This window comes from Trichomonas vaginalis, chromosome IV, assembly GCF_026262505.1.
Source record: "Trichomonas vaginalis G3 chromosome IV, whole genome shotgun sequence".
NCBI classification, from domain to species: domain Eukaryota; phylum Parabasalia; order Trichomonadida; family Trichomonadidae; genus Trichomonas; species Trichomonas vaginalis.
Genome location: NC_067206.1, coordinates 34,790,313 through 34,807,597, shown reverse-complemented (window position 1 = coordinate 34,807,597; position 17,285 = coordinate 34,790,313). Strand labels below are relative to the sequence as shown.

The following is a 17,285-nucleotide window of genomic DNA, read 5'->3' as shown; positions in this document are numbered from 1 at the left end:
TGAATAACAAATAATGAATATTGATATTTACTTAGATTTGAAATTAAATTTGATATGTAAATCATAACATGATAATTAATTTATAAAAATTATGGAAATTAAAACGTAATTCACAAATCTTTTTATTCTTTTAGTAACTTTTCAAACTAAGATCATATCATTCATATTTGGAACCTACTGATTCTATTTATCTTATTTATTTGGAAATCTGTAGTTTAGATTCTTCGTGGGACTACCTTTTACATGGGCAAATGGCGGGAAAAGTGACAACCTAAATTTGTAGTGGCGGGGATGACATTTTTTGTTGTCTAGTTGAGTATAAGAAATCTCACTAATAGATGACAAATATAATGCATTTCCCTATCACATGGAAGCTAGATGAACTTTTGTTCAAAATGAGTTGTGAAATATGAAACGAAAAAGAATTTCAAATTCAATTTCAATCATGAACAGTTCTTTAATCTGTGAAAACAATAAGATACCAAATACTAAAGGAGCACAGCATGATCCCTACATTGTGCTTGCAGTAATCCAAACAAAAAATAATCAGCTTATTTTCTACCCAAACATAGAAAGAAATATGATGTAATCGAACCCAAATACAAATGAAAGCTCCTCAAGTTGCTTTCGAGTACTCATACGGCTTATAAATCTTTTCTAATTGTTGAAAAATAAAATTTTGATTTATTTTTGATATCTATCTTGTTTTTGTAAGTCAGATACCCCCAATTTAGTTATGTTTATAGTTACTATAGAGAATTTTCTAAGATAATACAATTCGATATTGATAAATAATTAGCGCTCATATATTAATGGTAGGTTTGGCTAGATTCTACATAAATACGATAAATCATGACTTGTAGCTAATCTATTGATGGAAATGTGAATTTGATAGAAAAATCGAAAGTTCGTTCAAAGTGGTCAACGACCGCCATTTGGCGGAGCCTATCCTCCAATAGTATATCGAAGTAGAAGCCCAAAAGAATATTTTTATTGCATTAAAAGACTCATCTTTGAAGGTGGCGTCGCCATCCTATTCAAATTCTGAAATTTTGAATAGTTTATATTACCCTAATTGAGAGCCCGCCAGTGGCGGGCGGCGGAGAAAAAAAAATAAGAGTGATTTTTTAGAAAAAATTTAAAAACGCAAATTCCTTTAGAAATAGAATCAACTTTAATAATAAAGTATAATTTCTCGTTTAATATCATGATGAAATGATAGTAAACTATTCAAAAAAATTCAAAAAACAAAAAAATAAAGAAAATTTTATACTTTTTGTAAGGGCAATTTTTTCCCCATCTATATCCTGCCACCTATCGTTCAAATTGAGTGTGGCGGGCAAATAACCCGCCATTTGCCCATGTATATATATTTCTAAAAAGAAGGCGTTTTTATTGGTAATTAATCAAGTTTTGAGTTCATTATCAAAACAGAGAATTTAAAATCATAATACTTTGTGTGCCCAACAGCACATGTAACATATAAAAGAAGTGATGTTCTTGATTCAATTTATTAAGAAGCTTATCCATTACTATTTTATGTATATTGATAAATAAACTATGTGGAGAGAACTTCTTTTGTAACATAAAATGATAGTATAGGAGTAATGTAACTGAGTGTTCAATGTTAAAAAGAATTTTAAGAGTCTCTTCATTCTGAATAAAAAAAATCTCAATAAAACAACAATATTCTTTTGATTTTCCATGAAAAACGCTTAGTTTTTGGCTATGTAAACTAGGAAAAGCTTTTGTTTTAATATTTCTCTCAAAATTTTATTGAAGATAAATCGAATTTCTGAAGTTGATTCAAAATTTAAAATTTGAAACGAAAATAATCATACATAATTGAATTTAGGAAATCAATATAATTCGAATAAATGACTAATTATAATATTTTAAGAGTCTCTATTAAATGGAATTTTTAACAAAAAGTGACAATTTCTTCTTCACTTCTTATTAAAAATGTCTGTAGAACAACAAAATCAGATGCAAAATGCTCATGTTGTCCTTGTAGATAAAGATGACAATCCAGTTGGCGAAGCTGATAAATATACAGCACATCGCACTGAAAAGGGTCCACTTTTACACAGAGCATTTTCCTTGTTTTTATTTGATTCGGAAAGAAGGCTTTTGCTCCAACAAAGATCATCTAATAAAATCACCTTCCCATTGATTTGGGCAAATACATGTTGCTCACATCCTGAACCAAAAGAAGCCGTTCTTGATGCGGCTGTTAGAAGAGTCGATCTTGAATTGAATATCAAGCTTTCTTCTGATGCTCATCTTCAAGAATTGGGATCATTTGTTTATAAAGCTATTTATGAGGATGGATGGGCAGAATATGAACTTGATCATGTTGTTTTTGGATATTATGATGTCAAAGAAATAAATCCAAACCCAGAAGAAGTTCAAGCAGTGAGATGGGTAACTCAGGCAGAATTTGAACAGTGGCTTAATGAGAAACCACAAGAACTATCACCTTGGATCAAAAAGATTTGGACTCAATTCCTTCAGAAGAATTGGAATAAATGGTGTGAAAATAAAAATATTCCAGAGTCAGAAATTTCTTTGAAACCGTTTGATTTGGAATAAATGCTTAATGATTAAAAGCTTTTTATTGCTTTCACAATAAAATAATTTTTATTAAATTTTAATCGAAAAGTATTTATGCAGCATTGTATACATCATATAACTTTTGGGAACTGCACACACCGGTTACATAAACAGCCAAGTTACTTGCAGTGCTTTTATCATTTTTTGAAGTTAAACTCTTCCTAGTTGAAGCCATTTTGAATAAATCATTTACAATGGCTAAAACACCCGGTAAATAGCTCGATATCCCAAATTAATTGAAATTCTTCTATATTATTTGAATCTTGGAATTTAAGCATCGCAGTTAACTGTGCAATATCTAGGCGTAATCTTATCTTGTCAGAAAAATGAAATTTATGACAAAAAATTTCCAATACCAACAATACAATCTGAATATATTTTTCGATAAAAATTAGATTTTTTCAATGCAAGGTTTTAAATCATCACAAATTTTAATTCAAAAAATGTTTACAATTTTAACGTATAGTTTTATTTTTCTTAAAATAATGTTGTATACATTTTTTAAGACTCGATGTAAAAAACTAACATGTTCTCAATTGAATTATATAACGTTCATCTGGATAAATTTTAGTATATAAGCAATAGTGATGCTATACATGAATGTGTTTAGATCTATAAAATTGACAACATATTTTGACATTTCAATGTATAATCGAAGGTTTAACCCAGGGTATCCTTTGATTGTAAGAGATTTACCTTTGGATATCGATGCAAACTATTTAGCTTCATATCTTGGGCAGGTAGCGCCGATCCTTGAATGCAGAATTGAAGGAACAATAGGTTTTATCAAAGCAGAAAGCGAAAATGCAGCTAATTTGATTATTGCACGACTTAACTACAGTAAATTCAATAATATTCCCATACAAATAATTAAATATGATGACGAAAATCGGAGAATATCAGCCGATGGAATTGGAATTGTGATAGTTAGAGGCTTACCGCCAAATATTGAAATAATCGATGTTAACAGATTCTTCAGCCGCGTCGGTGAAGTTTTAAACGTACAAATTCCTCGTACAGATTGGGGATCTCTTGGATTTGCTTTTGTTCAGTATAAAAATCCAAGTAATGCATACAAGGCAGCAACAGAACTTACTGGATTCAAGGTAGGAGATAATATCTTAAGTGTGGAAGTAATTAAAAAAAATGGAGCGATAATGAAGATTAGTCAACCTTCAAACATTCAAATTCAGCAGCCAACAAGAAAACAAATCACTGCCAGAATAGGAGATAGCCATAAAGCAACTAATTATCGCGGATATAATAATTCTTCTGCTGCTCAGCAACCAATTAATGTTTCGGTTCCGAAGAAGCAACTAAATTCCATGGCTCACATAAATATAGTGAGATCAGCTGAAACCAGAGGTAGATACGAGATCACCATTTAATCAACCTTTATATTGTCCTTTTTCCATGATAAATTTAACCAAAATTGTTAGTAAAAGATTATTTTATTTCTATTGCGTAAAGTCAAACAATTTTTTTAAAATTTACAAGAATGTAGTTTTGATCGATGTAAAATACATGGAAATTACAGATAATATTATTGGAGGGGAAAATCCTCAAAGAATTATTTTGGACCATGACAACTCCTTCAAATGTTACTGTTGAGGATGCTAAAACATTAATTCAAGGAACAAAATCTTGTACATTGAAAATATGAAATCCGCCTGATGGAGAATTATCTGTTGCAAATAATGTTCCTCCTCATGATTATGATTAAATCAACAGTTAATTTGGCAGAAACAAAGCTATTTAGAGTCACACTGTTAACACCATCTTTTTAATAAACTGCGAGACAAAAGGCGTAAGTTCACTTTTAAATTGAGAGAAAGTTTTCAAAATATTCTATGAAATTCTCACAATTTCATATCACATGGTACTTACACCTTTTGTCCCAGGTATAAAAAATCAATTTTATTTAATATATAACATAAGATTAGTAAGTAGATAGATATTATCAGAAAATTTAAATACTCTGTTCAGGATTAGATTATCTGATATTAGATAATCAGGTAAACAGATGCTTTACCTATGGAAATAATATCACACTATTCCCATAGTTACAAAACAAAATAGAATCAACAATAATGAATTTCAAATTCATATTGAAAATTTAACAACGTCAGAGATCACATCTTTGTACTGGTAATGGCTCATAATTTATGTAGCCATTTGAGGTGTTGGATTGAAACGAGTAACCCGAAAGGAAGATTTTTATAAAAAGTATCAAGTATGTTTCGTTAAAAGATCAGAACTTTGTGGAATGGTAAGTCTGTAATTTTATAACTACAATTTGCTTGTGTGAAAATTTTGAGTATTTCTGAAAATTTAAAAGTTATTAAATGATTTTTCGCTAAAATTGATCTCAGTTTATGAGATTTCTTTTAACTAGATTGTAACAAAGCTCGTGTAACATGGATAATAGCCGATGGAGTGGAAATTTGAAATTAGATTTTAACTTAATTGCATGAAATTTAAACACAGATCATGCAGAGGTTTACCATACTTGCCGAACTATATGGACGGCAAGAATTGCAAAGCCGAGCATATTGTTGCCAATAAGGCATTAAAAAAATGATGTAAACTATTCAAAATTGAATACTTACGCCTTTTGTCTCGCAGTTTATTTTTTTTTTGACTGGCGTCTGTGATGCAGCTGGTTTCTACTCCTCTTGCTGTGAAGATTTGTACTTAGATGTATCGTGTTTAGTGACTAGCTCCTGTAGTGCAGCTGGTAATGTCAGAAAATCCAATCTGATATTTAAAATCGGTGTGATAATTGTATTCCTTTAACTTCATGTCGCGGTTCCAAATAAATACGTCAATATTATATTTTGAAAAAGTACGGAATAGCTATAAAAATCGCTTTATTTATAGAATAAGTGGAAAAACTTAACTAATTTTTTATTATTATTTTATTTTTATTCCTAATAAAACTCATCTATGAATTTGCCAGAAAAAGAATAAAATCTTATGTAAGAGCATTATTCGCACCATGTGAAATGAATTCTTCGACGGTTTCTTTTGTATTATATTTTGTTGCAATGTGAAGTGCAGTTTCTCCATCTTCAGTTTTTTCATTGATATTTGCATCATGTGAAAGAAGAACTTCGACAGCTTCTTTACTATTATGCTGTGCTGCAAGATGAAGTGCGGTTTTTCCATATTTATTTTTTTCATTGATATTCGCACCATGTGAAAGGAGAACTTCAGCAATTTCTGGATAGTTTTCATTTGTTGCAAGATGAAGTGCAGTTTCTCCATCTTCATCTTTTTCATTGATATTTGCACCATGTGAAAGAAGAAGTTCAGCTGTTTCTTTACTATTATGCTGTGCTGCAAGATGAAGTGCGGTTTCTCCATCTTCATCTTTTTCATTGATATTCGCACCATGTGAAAGGAAGTATTCGAAAAGGGATGGAATATTAAATATCGATGAATAAACAAAGCATTTGTTAATATCATTAGTTTGATCGAAATAAACTAAAAATGCTTCAAGATTTTGCCAAGATCCACAAATAAATAAATCGATCTCTATATTGTATTCATTCATCAATAATGTAACATAATCAATGTTGTGTGAAATAATTGCATATTCCATGCATTCTTCATCTGGTTTATGATATTTCAAACATTCACTCATGATCTCTGGATTTCCTCCTAAAAATGAAAATTGAAGACATACTTGAGTTATTTCTGAGTTAAATTTCGATCTTAATAGCTTGAAACAATCAACAGCCCCATGGTAACAACATAATTCAAGTAATGAATATCCTTTATTAGAAAATGGGTATAAATCGCTATTAAGTTTTTGATTTTTATCAAATCCATCTCTTTCTGTGAATATGATAAAACTTTCTTTGTCGTTATTCATAATTGCTCTGTATATTGTATTTTCTGTATGAATATCGAGATTTTTAATATCATCTTTTTCGAAGTCTTTAGATTTGTCTAATTTAATTCCATATTCTTTATAAAATAGGAAGTTTGAGATAGTTGAACATTGTTGACCTCTTTGATTTGATATTCATCTGATATGAGTTTGGCAAGAGATAAATATGACTTTGCATAGTGATTATTACACGGAATAAGATTTAAAAAGACTCGTATTATATATTGAGGAGGATATTTATTTGAATCAATCAATTCTGTTTTGATCATTTTGTAAATCGAGTTTAATTCTTCTTCATTTTCCGTTTTCAACTGAAAAAATGCATTGAATAAAATATGGTATTTGTAGTTACTTCGCAATTCACTGTATTTGTTTGGATGAGCGTCTTGACCGGACATTAATAATAATATAATAATTTTTCCATCATTTTCCTGGTGAAGCCTCAATGTTAATTATATGGCGGCTTTTACGGTTTTTTCACAAAAAGGTCCAAAAGCGTAAAGTTTCTTGCACAGTGAAATGTGAAATGTTTTTTCATCATTCTCTCAAAATTGAATAAAAAGTATTTTTTCATCTTCCTCTCAAAATTGAATAAAAAGTATTTATAAAGGACACATTTGCGTTTTACCATATAAACTCCACTCAAATTTATTATTAGGGGAAAAAAATCCTATATATATATGAGTTATGAGCTATAGTTTTCCATAATGACCTACTTTCTAAATAATTATTGGGGCTTTACCATTAAAATCATTCTATTGAAACATGATTTTTTAGAATTTAATCAAAAATATAAAAGTTTACTGAATTTCTCTATTATCACATAGTTCACAATTAACATAGAAATAATAAAATAAACAAAACAATATATAAAAATATTATACAAAATAAAAAAATAAATTATTGAATCATATTCGGGATAAAAGTAATTAATCCATCAGTTGTAACAACAGCAACTGTAGAAATATCACCTAAGAACTTGACAGACGATACCGGCTTCCAAAATCTGAAGAAAGGTTTTTCGATATTCAAGAAGAAAACTTCGAAAGAAAACAATCTTCCTTTGTGATCAACGAAGACAATATAATCGAATCCTTGTGGAGATATCCATGTATCCCAAGCAACAATTGCACTGTCAATTTGTGTCTTCCTGATAAACTCACCATTCACATTGTAAACAGAGATGAAGTGAGCTTCACTTCCTTCGACCATTTCTGTCATGTAAACAACGATAAAAGCCCAAGAATGAGTGATAATTACATGTCTTGGTCTGCAGCCGTGTAAATCAATTGATCTAACTGTTCCTCCATTGTTGAGAGAGTTAATGATCAATGAACCATCTCTTGTTCCCATTACTACTAAGTAATAAGAAGCAGAAACAGCGCAACACTCAATGGAATATCTGTAAGATGGCATAACAACAATAGGAAGAACTAAATTGTCCAATCTAAAGACACACAAAGCTGTATCTGTCAAAGCAACAGCTATGTAGTTTCTATCGGAATCCAAACAAACGGCGTCGTTATGGAGAGCGTTCATTTTGTCTACATTTCCTGTTGTCATGTCAACAATGTAGACACGACCAGTAATTGGAGAAATGCAGGCAATTGAACTCTGTCTGATGTTCGACCACATATTACTTGTTTTCTTCGTCGTAATTTGTGGCAAATTCTTGACAGATTTAGTGGTAATTGTGACATGTTCCATGTCAATGTTTCCTACATCGTATGATCGCAATGAACCAATAGATGGTGTGGAAACAGGCATTAACTTTTTGTCAGTTTTTGGTTTGTCACTTTTTGGTTTAACTGTTGGAATTTCTGTCAAATTGGAACTTGATGACTTTGTAGGACCGGAATGGGAATGTCTTGGTTTTGGATGGTTTCCGTTGATTCTCATGTACTGTGAGAAATCAACCGTTGCTGTGAAAATCGTTCCATTTGCATCTAAAACACTGATTTTCGCGTTAATCAACAAACCATTTTGTCCTGTCATCGGATCAATTCTTGACAAAAGAACTTCACCGGATAAAGGTATGTTAAAACCACAAGGACTCGTAAATGTGTATTGCGGATCAATGGAAAATGTTCTTTGTGGGTGAGGTGAAGTGAACAACTGAGGAGGAATTTGGCCGTTGTATTCCAAAACACTTTGTATTTTCTGAGTTTCTTCTTCTGATTTCTCTGTCGACCAAATGTCTTCGTACATTTCCTGTGAATAGATATTCTCAGGGAACCCATCACTGTTAGATTTCTGGCGAACACCCCATATCAAATCAATCCAATGATGTAAATTTTCTGTCACTTTTGGAGATTCCAAAATTTTTCTGTGCAAATAAACGAATTCTGTTGCGTTTTTAGACCATTTCGGAAGTTCCACGTCATCATTTGGTTTCTTTGCCTGGTTATTGAACAAGAACTCTGGCATTCCGAAAAATTCAGGTGTCAATTCCCTGTAATCATTCAAATTATGTGTAACTTGTTCATATGTTTCAGAAATTGACATGAAAATTGGGTCAGAATTATCAAACAAAGATTTCTGAATATCGTTGTTCATCGATGTAAACGGTTCAATTCTTTGAAGATAATTACAAACAGAAGGTTCATTGAGAGGAGCACTTTGGTACATAGAAATTGCTTCACCAGCTTCATGTTGTTCTGACATTTTCTTGAAAATTTCTGTCAATCTTTCTTTGTTCATTACTCCCAAAGGTTTATTCAAATCTCTGTATTTCTCTGGTTTATCTAATGAAAAAGAAGGATCTATAAAATCAGAGAATACCCATGGAAGTATTGGATACTGTGTCAAATCATTAAATGTTCGGCCACTCATTATATTCAGATGCATCAAATATTCGAAATTAGAAACTCTGTTTTCCAACCATTTGTTTGTCATTTGAGAGCTCTGGAAGAAGACTTGGAATGGCTTAGTTTGAAGTGTTTTGACATTTGGCAAATTCAGTTCTGACATCTTTTGTAAAATGTCAAGAGAATTATCGTAAGGGAAATAAATGAAATAATTTTTGCCACTGTCAAAAAATACTTCAATTGAATTTGGTTTGTGGAATCTTCTTCTAAAGAACAGATGAATAATAGTATTCAACGGATACCATTTCTTTTTATCAAGGAAATTCAATTTGAGGTATTTCTTTGTTAACACAAATTGTGCATCTCTTTCATTTGAAGGAGAAATTACAACACATTGTGTTTCAAAGAAAATTTGGGATTTGTCTTCATTTGGAGTATCAATTTCATCATTAATTCTTCCGGAAACTTCGAACAATTTAAGGGGAACACTCATTGAATCTCTTCTTACTTTGATTTCGTTGTTATAGAAATGCAAGTTTCTCTTCAATTTGAATGGACAGAATAACAAACAAGCAGTATTATCTCTCTTGAAATGAGATTGGTCAGGAGACAAAAATGACCATGGAGCTCTTTCTACACTCAAATATCTCCAAAGAGTATTCCATCTTCTTACGTTTTCGCGTCTTTGGAATGCGATGTCGTCAATCACTGATCCGACACTAACTAATGATTCGCCAATGAAATCATCAGTCATATACGATGATCCACTTATCATCTTCTGTGAATTTTGAGAAACTAATGTACAATAATCAACAGAAGTAGAACAAATCATTTGGACAATTGATTGATCTAATAATGGTCTGATTCTTGCTGTGTGAGTAAATGAATTCTCTATACATTTCTCACATGTTATCATTGTTTGCTGCTTTTGGTTGCATTTGTTCATATGATTATTTAATAAACAAACGACATTTGAGATTTTCTCTTTTTCGTCGTCTTTTATCTTAATGTTATGTGCATGAGTAATGGCAACATCTGGTTTGGAATGCAACAAAAATGAACAAATGATTAAATCTGCCATTAAAAATTCAGAATATCGATATTTCAGAAAAACTTCTGTCACTTTTTGTGCCAAATCTTGATCCAACCAATTTCCTTCTGGATCGAATCTCAAACCGAAAACAGAGAATGATCTATATTGTGACATTTTCTCTATTTGGTCCAAGAACTCACTCGCCTTTGGATTTTCGAAACTTCCTGATGTAGATCTGATGAATGGAGGTAATTCAGGAAGATCTGGGTCATTTATTTGCTGGCTTGACACTGTTCGTGACATATGTTTGATCTGGTTACTGAATGTGTCATAAGTAATGATGTGTTGTGCAGATGGAGATCTTTTTGGAGGAGGATGCTGAATTCTTGGTTCATAAAATGGAGATTCTTCGTAGAGTGTCTCCAGATAATCATTCTTCTCACACATGCTTCTAAATAACAAGTAATACCTTGATAATTTCAAAAACAATTTCACAACATTTTCATTGATAGAACTCATAGAATTATTTGTATTGAAAGAATTCTGAGAGCTCATTGAATTATTTGTATTGGTGTTTTCTTGTGAAGAGTTTTTGAGAATTATGTCGGCAACTGTTATCAAGAATTGGCGCTTCATGGACGACAGATCTTCATTCAACACGTTTTCAATGAAATCAATCGTTGAAAATACACTTCCTAAAGAATTCATCGAACATTGGGTGACAAACTCAATTGTTTTGATGGTTTCTTCATTGCTAGTGTATCTGGAGACATATAACGGCCAAAGAGCCCATGAAAAGTGATAAGCGATGGAAGGATCTGGTTTGACAGCGTTAAATAACACTTCTAAGTTATCATTTTGCCTAGCGAAGACAAAAGCAACAGGTACAAGTTCGAATAACCCATCGTTGATCATTTCCATGACCTTTTCGAAGAGCCAAGGCGTCATATTATTTGGTTGAAGCGTATGAATGATCTGGAAGATCTGTTGAGGAAGGTTTTCGGGTGGTGTGAGTTTCCTTCTTGCGAAAACTACGAAAATATTCATAGCGAAACGATAAATTTTCGGATCATTTCTTGTAAATAACGCGAAAATGAAAGAAGTCAAATCTATGACGTTCTTTAGGTTCTCTAATGGCGAAGGATTGGACATTCCAAGCTGGCAAAGCATCCAAAGGTAATCTGCCACTTGATTATTATCACAACAAGTTATGCAGTGGCTTTGCAAGCATCTGATGTCATCTACTGTTAGATGTATAGTCGCAACATTCAAAGCAATGAACTGGAGAAGTCGCCTTGCTTCAGTTATGTTCAAACTCATTTGGCGATTTTCAATTCCCAAAATTTGAGGATTTTCAGTTGGTTCGTACCAGTAATACAGTCTTAATATTGATAATATCCTCTTAAACGGAAGAACTTCGACAACGATAGACTTATAAGATAATAAAAGATTTCTTGCCCAATGACGAAGAACTAAGAGGTGTCCTTCATCATCACACCTTGACCAGATGTCTACGTTCAATAATATGTCGGACATTATCTCATTCTGTAAAACAGGAAAAGTTATTGACTGCATCATCGCGTAGAATTGTTTATAGAGGGAATATCTGATATTAGAACGATCAGCCTCTAACAACAAGTGAGAAATGATGGCAAAACCTCGTCCCCAATGGAAAGATTTTTGGGCATTTTCAGATGAAGCGAAAATGTTTGAGAAACATTCCAAAACTTGTCTTTGGAAGTCAGGAATCTTTTGTTTGTCTTCAGTTAACATATCCAATTCACTGAAAAGTGGAATTAATATTTCAACCTTGCATAAGTTGATTAAAGCACCTAAAAAGTTGGGTGTCGCTCTAACATTCTTCTTAGATAATGATACTTTGATTGATTCGTCAGTATTTATGGTCATTACGCCAATTCTACTGAGATCATCGAAAATCTTACAGTAAAATATAGGTTTTAGTGGCATTGTGTCATTCATGAGCCTTGGACCTACTTCATATAGTATAGATCCATGGTTGTCTGATAAAACTGGAAACATTGCGAAAGTTCCAATTCTAGAAAACTGATCTGTTTCAGCAGAATCGGGCAGAACGCCGCCAATCGTGCAAGAAACAGGTCCATCATGGAATTTCATGGGTTGGAACTCTAATGGTTCCACTTTTTTACAATTTATAATTGTTTCCATGACGGATTGGTCTTTATCAGTCTTATAAGTGAGAATAAAGAAGTTCCAATGCTGTTTCGGTATGTCATCCATCTCTACACGACCCGTACTTTCATATGTTTCCGATCGTTGTGTAAAGAAAAGTGACGTTGCAGAGAAAAACCAAGTTAACTTACGATTGTGGGTATCTGTGAACTGTGCGATGATCGGTTTATACTGAGCTTGTGCAGAATCAATGAAAGCCCAGAACGCAATTGAAAATCCGTCTTCAAAATGCTTGGCAGTTAATCCTTGTACTTCTAAACTCGCACTATCCTTCGTCATTCGCATCCACATGACTGGTAGTTTCATTGTCGTCTGTACAATCTGGTTCAATATCTGCATATAAAGGTTTATATGCTGAGGAATGTATTTTCCTCGGATTGGAGCAAAAAGAGAGACAAATCGTTGTACTACAGTTGATGATGAACACAAAACAGCTACGGATTGGAAGATAAGAAGTAAAGCATTCACGATTTCTATCGGTGGATTCTTTAATTTCTTAATCATGGCTATGATATAGAGATCTACATCATGGTCATAACAAGCTGTTCTGTTTGCCGGTGAAAATTTGACTAAGTTGTTGATGAATTGAAGAACTTCAAGGAATTTATCTGTTTCTTGAGATATTTTGAGCATGAGTTTGATGGCATCTGGTTGTCTGATATAGAATGATGGGTTTAAGGAAGGAGTTATGTCTGTAGCGACTAATTGAATTAATTTTACCCATAATGTCTGAGGTAATGTGGAATTGAACACTCTGCAGATACAGTTCTCGAGAGCTTGTAATTGTGCGTTGTTCAAAAGTTTGTAACTCGACGTCAAAGCGAAGAATTGAATGTATTGCAGCAAAACTTTTTGGGAAAGAGCCAAAGTAGTCAACTTTGACATGGATGGGAAGAACGACGACCTGAATTTCTCAAACAATTGAGTCGAAGAACGCTTGTGCTTCAATACTTCGTTGAGAGTTTGCAACATATCATAAATTATTACGAGGTATGCTTCACATTGGAAGTTGGAAAAGCAAACATTCAGAACGTGCGTTAGTATGGAAAGCAATTCAGGCGGAATCGGGTTGTTGTTGTCGGACATAAATAATCGTAAATTCGTAAGAGCATATTCTCGTGGAGCATCTTCGAACATAAACGATAGGAAAAATGTTGAAAAGTAATTATTACTGAACAGTTTTTGTCCGCAACCGTCGTATCCCAAAACATGAGACATTAAAAGGAAAAGAGCGGCTCTGGCGCCTTCAATCTCCGGGCAACAGTCATCTGATTGAGTATCAAGGTCCTGGAAGTACAACGAAGCTGGCATAATGAACTTAATAAGGGGAAGTAAGTTATCTGTATTAATAAACTGTAGATCGCGTATAATTCTGTGCATAAGTTCTTGAAAGAGTAATGGATATTGGGCGCAGGCCATGAACGATGGTGAATTGTAATTTGCAGATTTGATTATCAGCTCAACTACTGCATTTCTTGCGGCATCGAGGCAGCCAAAGTCCTCTATGTCATCAAATATCGTATATTTTCCATCGAATACTTGAGTAAGGCTGAAAAATTCGAAAAATGGTTCTTCAAGGTTAATTACTGAGAAATGTGTTGCGAAAAATAGCAAAGACATAATAACTAATGGTAAATGATCGATATTCTGTCCTTTCTTTACGAAATTCGTTGCTTCTGTTACGAAATAACTAAAAAATATCGTATCAAGTTTAGCAGCCCTTAAAAGCAGTGATAATCTCGTATGTATTTCATTCGACAATAAATCCTCGAAGTTCGTTTTCGGTGGTAATGTAATGTTTGGTCGTAAATTGATTCCATTTGGAAAAGTTTTCGCTTCGTGGATTTGAAATGTTACTTCATGGTAATATATTGGAGGTTTCTGTTCTCTGTCGACACCTTTGGAAGGGAATTTTAATGTAGTTTGCTGAGTAATTAAATAAGGAATAATAGATTTCGATAATGCCGTGAGAATATCATGTATGCATTCCATTGATAACAATGGTGATAAGTGGGAGAATAAGGAAAGCTCAGAAATTTCTAATTGAGCTATTGAAGGAGAAATCAAGGATAAAATAGTTTCTGCATCAGTTTTTGGGAAAGTATGTGGATGCTCCTCACATAATATCCCTATCACAGCATATAAGCTTTCGGAAGAAATTTTTGCCCCATTCTTATTTGATTTTTTAATGGCATGGATGCATTCTGGGAGCAGATCGTATGCTTTTAATGGAAAATTCTTGATTTCTGCTGTATAAAAATCTCTAAGACAATCAAGGAAATCTTGGAATAAAATAAGCGGAATATTATTAAGATACGCTGAATAAAGATTGTAAAACATGGTTGTCATTAATGGGATTTGATTTGTAACAAAGCATGGCTTTGATTTAACTAAAGAAATTAGAATTTTCAGCAAAGGTAATAAAGAAGAAACAATATTAGCTGATTTTGACATAATAAGCCATGAAATTGCGGAATGTAAAACGTAGGTTGATATATATGGATAGTAATCATTAATTAAATTGCGGTTGTTCAGATTATCAATGGCAACTTCGTTGAAAAACGTTTGGTAACCAAACTGCATAAGGATTTCCAGTTTTCCATTGTTGTTTTGCAATTCCGTAAGAACCTGACGCTGTTCATTCTGCGGAAATACCGGGAAACTAATTACACCTCCACTCTCTTCAAATATACCTGGAGGAATAGTATCACTTGGTACTTTGAGAGTGATGATTGATGAATAAAGATCGTAATAATTAAGGAATGTAATTTTCTCGATAATGAATTTTTTGGGGTATTATTATGAGTAGGTGCCAAAAGTGCTTACTCTTAAACAACCGTCGGATTTCCGGGTGAAATCGTGACACACTTTCGTCTTTCGTAGGCAGTGGTGGTTGTTACAAAAGGTAACTTCGAATGTAGCGTGAAATCTGCAAAAAAATTCTGAAATTTGAATGGATAACACAAAAATTGAATAGTTTACGTCAATAAAAAAGAGAAAAATGAAGCCACTGTGTCTCGAACCTAGGACTTAGAGCAGCAATCCCACGGTTTATAACATTACACTACATGCATCTCTCACCTAAGTGAATGAGATCAACTATATGATAACTTTTCCCCCATTATATTCTTGTGGAAAAGTGACACATAGCAACTTTGACCCTCTCTCGTATTATTATTGTCGTCTGGCGGTTTTAGACGACAATGCGAATTTTCAAATAATAGGATTTTTAGCCAGATAAAGAGCTACTCCATATATCATGCGTGTTTGCATACTATATACATAGATGGAATTGATGTTCTTCCTTTATTTAGGTACCGAAACATGCTTGAAAAATCTATTTTTTAGACGACAATGATAATTTTGTCACTTTTCCAGACGACAATAATAATTTGTCACCTTTTTAGACGACAATAATAATTTTGTCACTTTTCCAGACGACAATAAAACATCCTCGAATTTTTTTTACATTCCTTTCAATTTTTATTACTCCCCCTTCAAGATCTATCTGAACCATTGATATAATTTATATCATCTTAAAGCATGATGAGACACAAAACGAAATATCTCACCAATAAGGAGATTTCTGAAGATATTTGATTTCAAATTAATATCAATCTCTTTTTTAGAACTTATGAGTATAATGCTGGATTAACAAAGTCTTGGGAAGGACATATTGGAACTCTTAAATGATATATTCGGTAAATAATAAAATATATAAAAAATAAAATGATAAATTCAAATAAATTTTCTTTACAGAAGATATATACAAAATATAGAGATTGATAAGAGCTCATTTGAAGAAAGTGAGATAAATTGCGAATCCCTGGACAAGAGAGAGAGGCCAATTCATATCAAATACGTACTCTGAGTCAGCACGTTTACCACAGAGAAGGAGATCTCTTGTTGGCATAGATGGAAGGATTAAAATGAAGTTCTTCTTTGATGCGCTTTTAACACGGCCATTAAACATCAAAACGTATCTATTATCTTTCTTTTGTGGTTCTTTAGATGAAATTCTGACACAATCTGCGGACATTTTCTCAGCATTTGCTTGACTTACAAGGAATGAAGAATTTCCTGTATAATGAATTGGCGTTCTTGATCCTGAATCACGTACAAGAGCTGGTAATATTACATCTAAGGCAGATAAGTTTGGAGCTTTGGAATTTGTCTTGAATTTAACTGCAACTTCTTCAAAGTCATTCAAAACGCAATAGAAAGATTGCTTTCCTCCATTGTAGACTATGCATTCACCTATATCGCATATTGGTGAAGTAATTATCCAGACTGCATCTTTAATTTTTGTTGATTTTTCTGCTTGTAATAAAATTGGTGCATTAGGCTCATTCTCTTTTTGAATTGTTATCTTTTCAACACTTCCTTTAGTTCTTCTGACAATGCAGTGCATAGTTGTGTAAGATGCAATTGGTGTTGTTAAGAGATTAACGTAATCTGGCATATTAGACACTTTCTGATCAGGAATACCAACAACTAAATCCATTCCTTTATGGATGAGCTGACGCTCTGTTTCTGTAAAATTACGTTTCTCTTTGGATGCAAGAGAAGCTGATGCATGGCCATTATTATTTAAATCAACACTCTCTTCCCAGCCTGGTGCCCAAAGAACAGTCTTGACCACCATACTTGATAAGCATTCTTCCTCAATCATAAACGAATACTTTTTAAAAAAAAGTGTCAAAAATAATTATTTTACTTTTGTACA

General features: G+C 32.8%; 5 protein-coding genes across 5 annotated transcripts; 2 read left to right on the top strand and 3 right to left on the bottom strand.

Moving 5' to 3' along the window:
• Positions 1-1,950: 1,950 nt before the first annotated feature.
• TVAGG3_0222360 (isopentenyl-diphosphate delta-isomerase protein) lies at positions 1,951-2,768 on the top strand (the record flags this gene model as incomplete). The annotated part of the gene is made up of 1 exon (XM_001330669.1): positions 1,963-2,592. The coding sequence occupies one exon, from the start codon at positions 1,963-1,965 to the stop codon at positions 2,590-2,592; it is 630 nt and encodes a 209-aa protein (XP_001330705.1).
• A 252-nt stretch (positions 2,769-3,020) lies between these two features.
• On the top strand, positions 3,021-5,252 carry TVAGG3_0222350 (RNA binding; the record flags this gene model as incomplete). The annotated part of the gene is made up of 1 exon (XM_001330670.1): positions 3,258-4,001. The coding sequence occupies one exon, from the start codon at positions 3,258-3,260 to the stop codon at positions 3,999-4,001; it is 744 nt and encodes a 247-aa protein (XP_001330706.1).
• Positions 5,253-5,587: 335 nt separating this feature from the next.
• On the bottom strand, positions 5,588-6,490 carry TVAGG3_0222340 (protein kinase protein; the record flags this gene model as incomplete). Its single annotated transcript, XM_001330671.1, has 1 exon — positions 5,588-6,490. One exon carries the CDS (start codon positions 6,488-6,490, stop codon positions 5,588-5,590), a length of 903 nt encoding a protein of 300 aa, XP_001330707.1.
• Positions 6,491-7,293: 803 nt separating this feature from the next.
• On the bottom strand, positions 7,294-15,623 carry TVAGG3_0222330 (beige/BEACH-related family; the record flags this gene model as incomplete). The annotated part of the gene is made up of 1 exon (XM_001330672.1): positions 7,409-15,013. The coding sequence occupies one exon, from the start codon at positions 15,011-15,013 to the stop codon at positions 7,409-7,411; it is 7,605 nt and encodes a 2,534-aa protein (XP_001330708.1).
• A 293-nt stretch (positions 15,624-15,916) lies between these two features.
• On the bottom strand, positions 15,917-17,231 carry TVAGG3_0222320 (phosphatidylinositol binding; the record flags this gene model as incomplete). The annotated part of the gene is made up of 1 exon (XM_001330673.1): positions 16,353-17,231. The coding sequence occupies one exon, from the start codon at positions 17,229-17,231 to the stop codon at positions 16,353-16,355; it is 879 nt and encodes a 292-aa protein (XP_001330709.1).
• Positions 17,232-17,285: the final 54 nt, after the last annotated feature.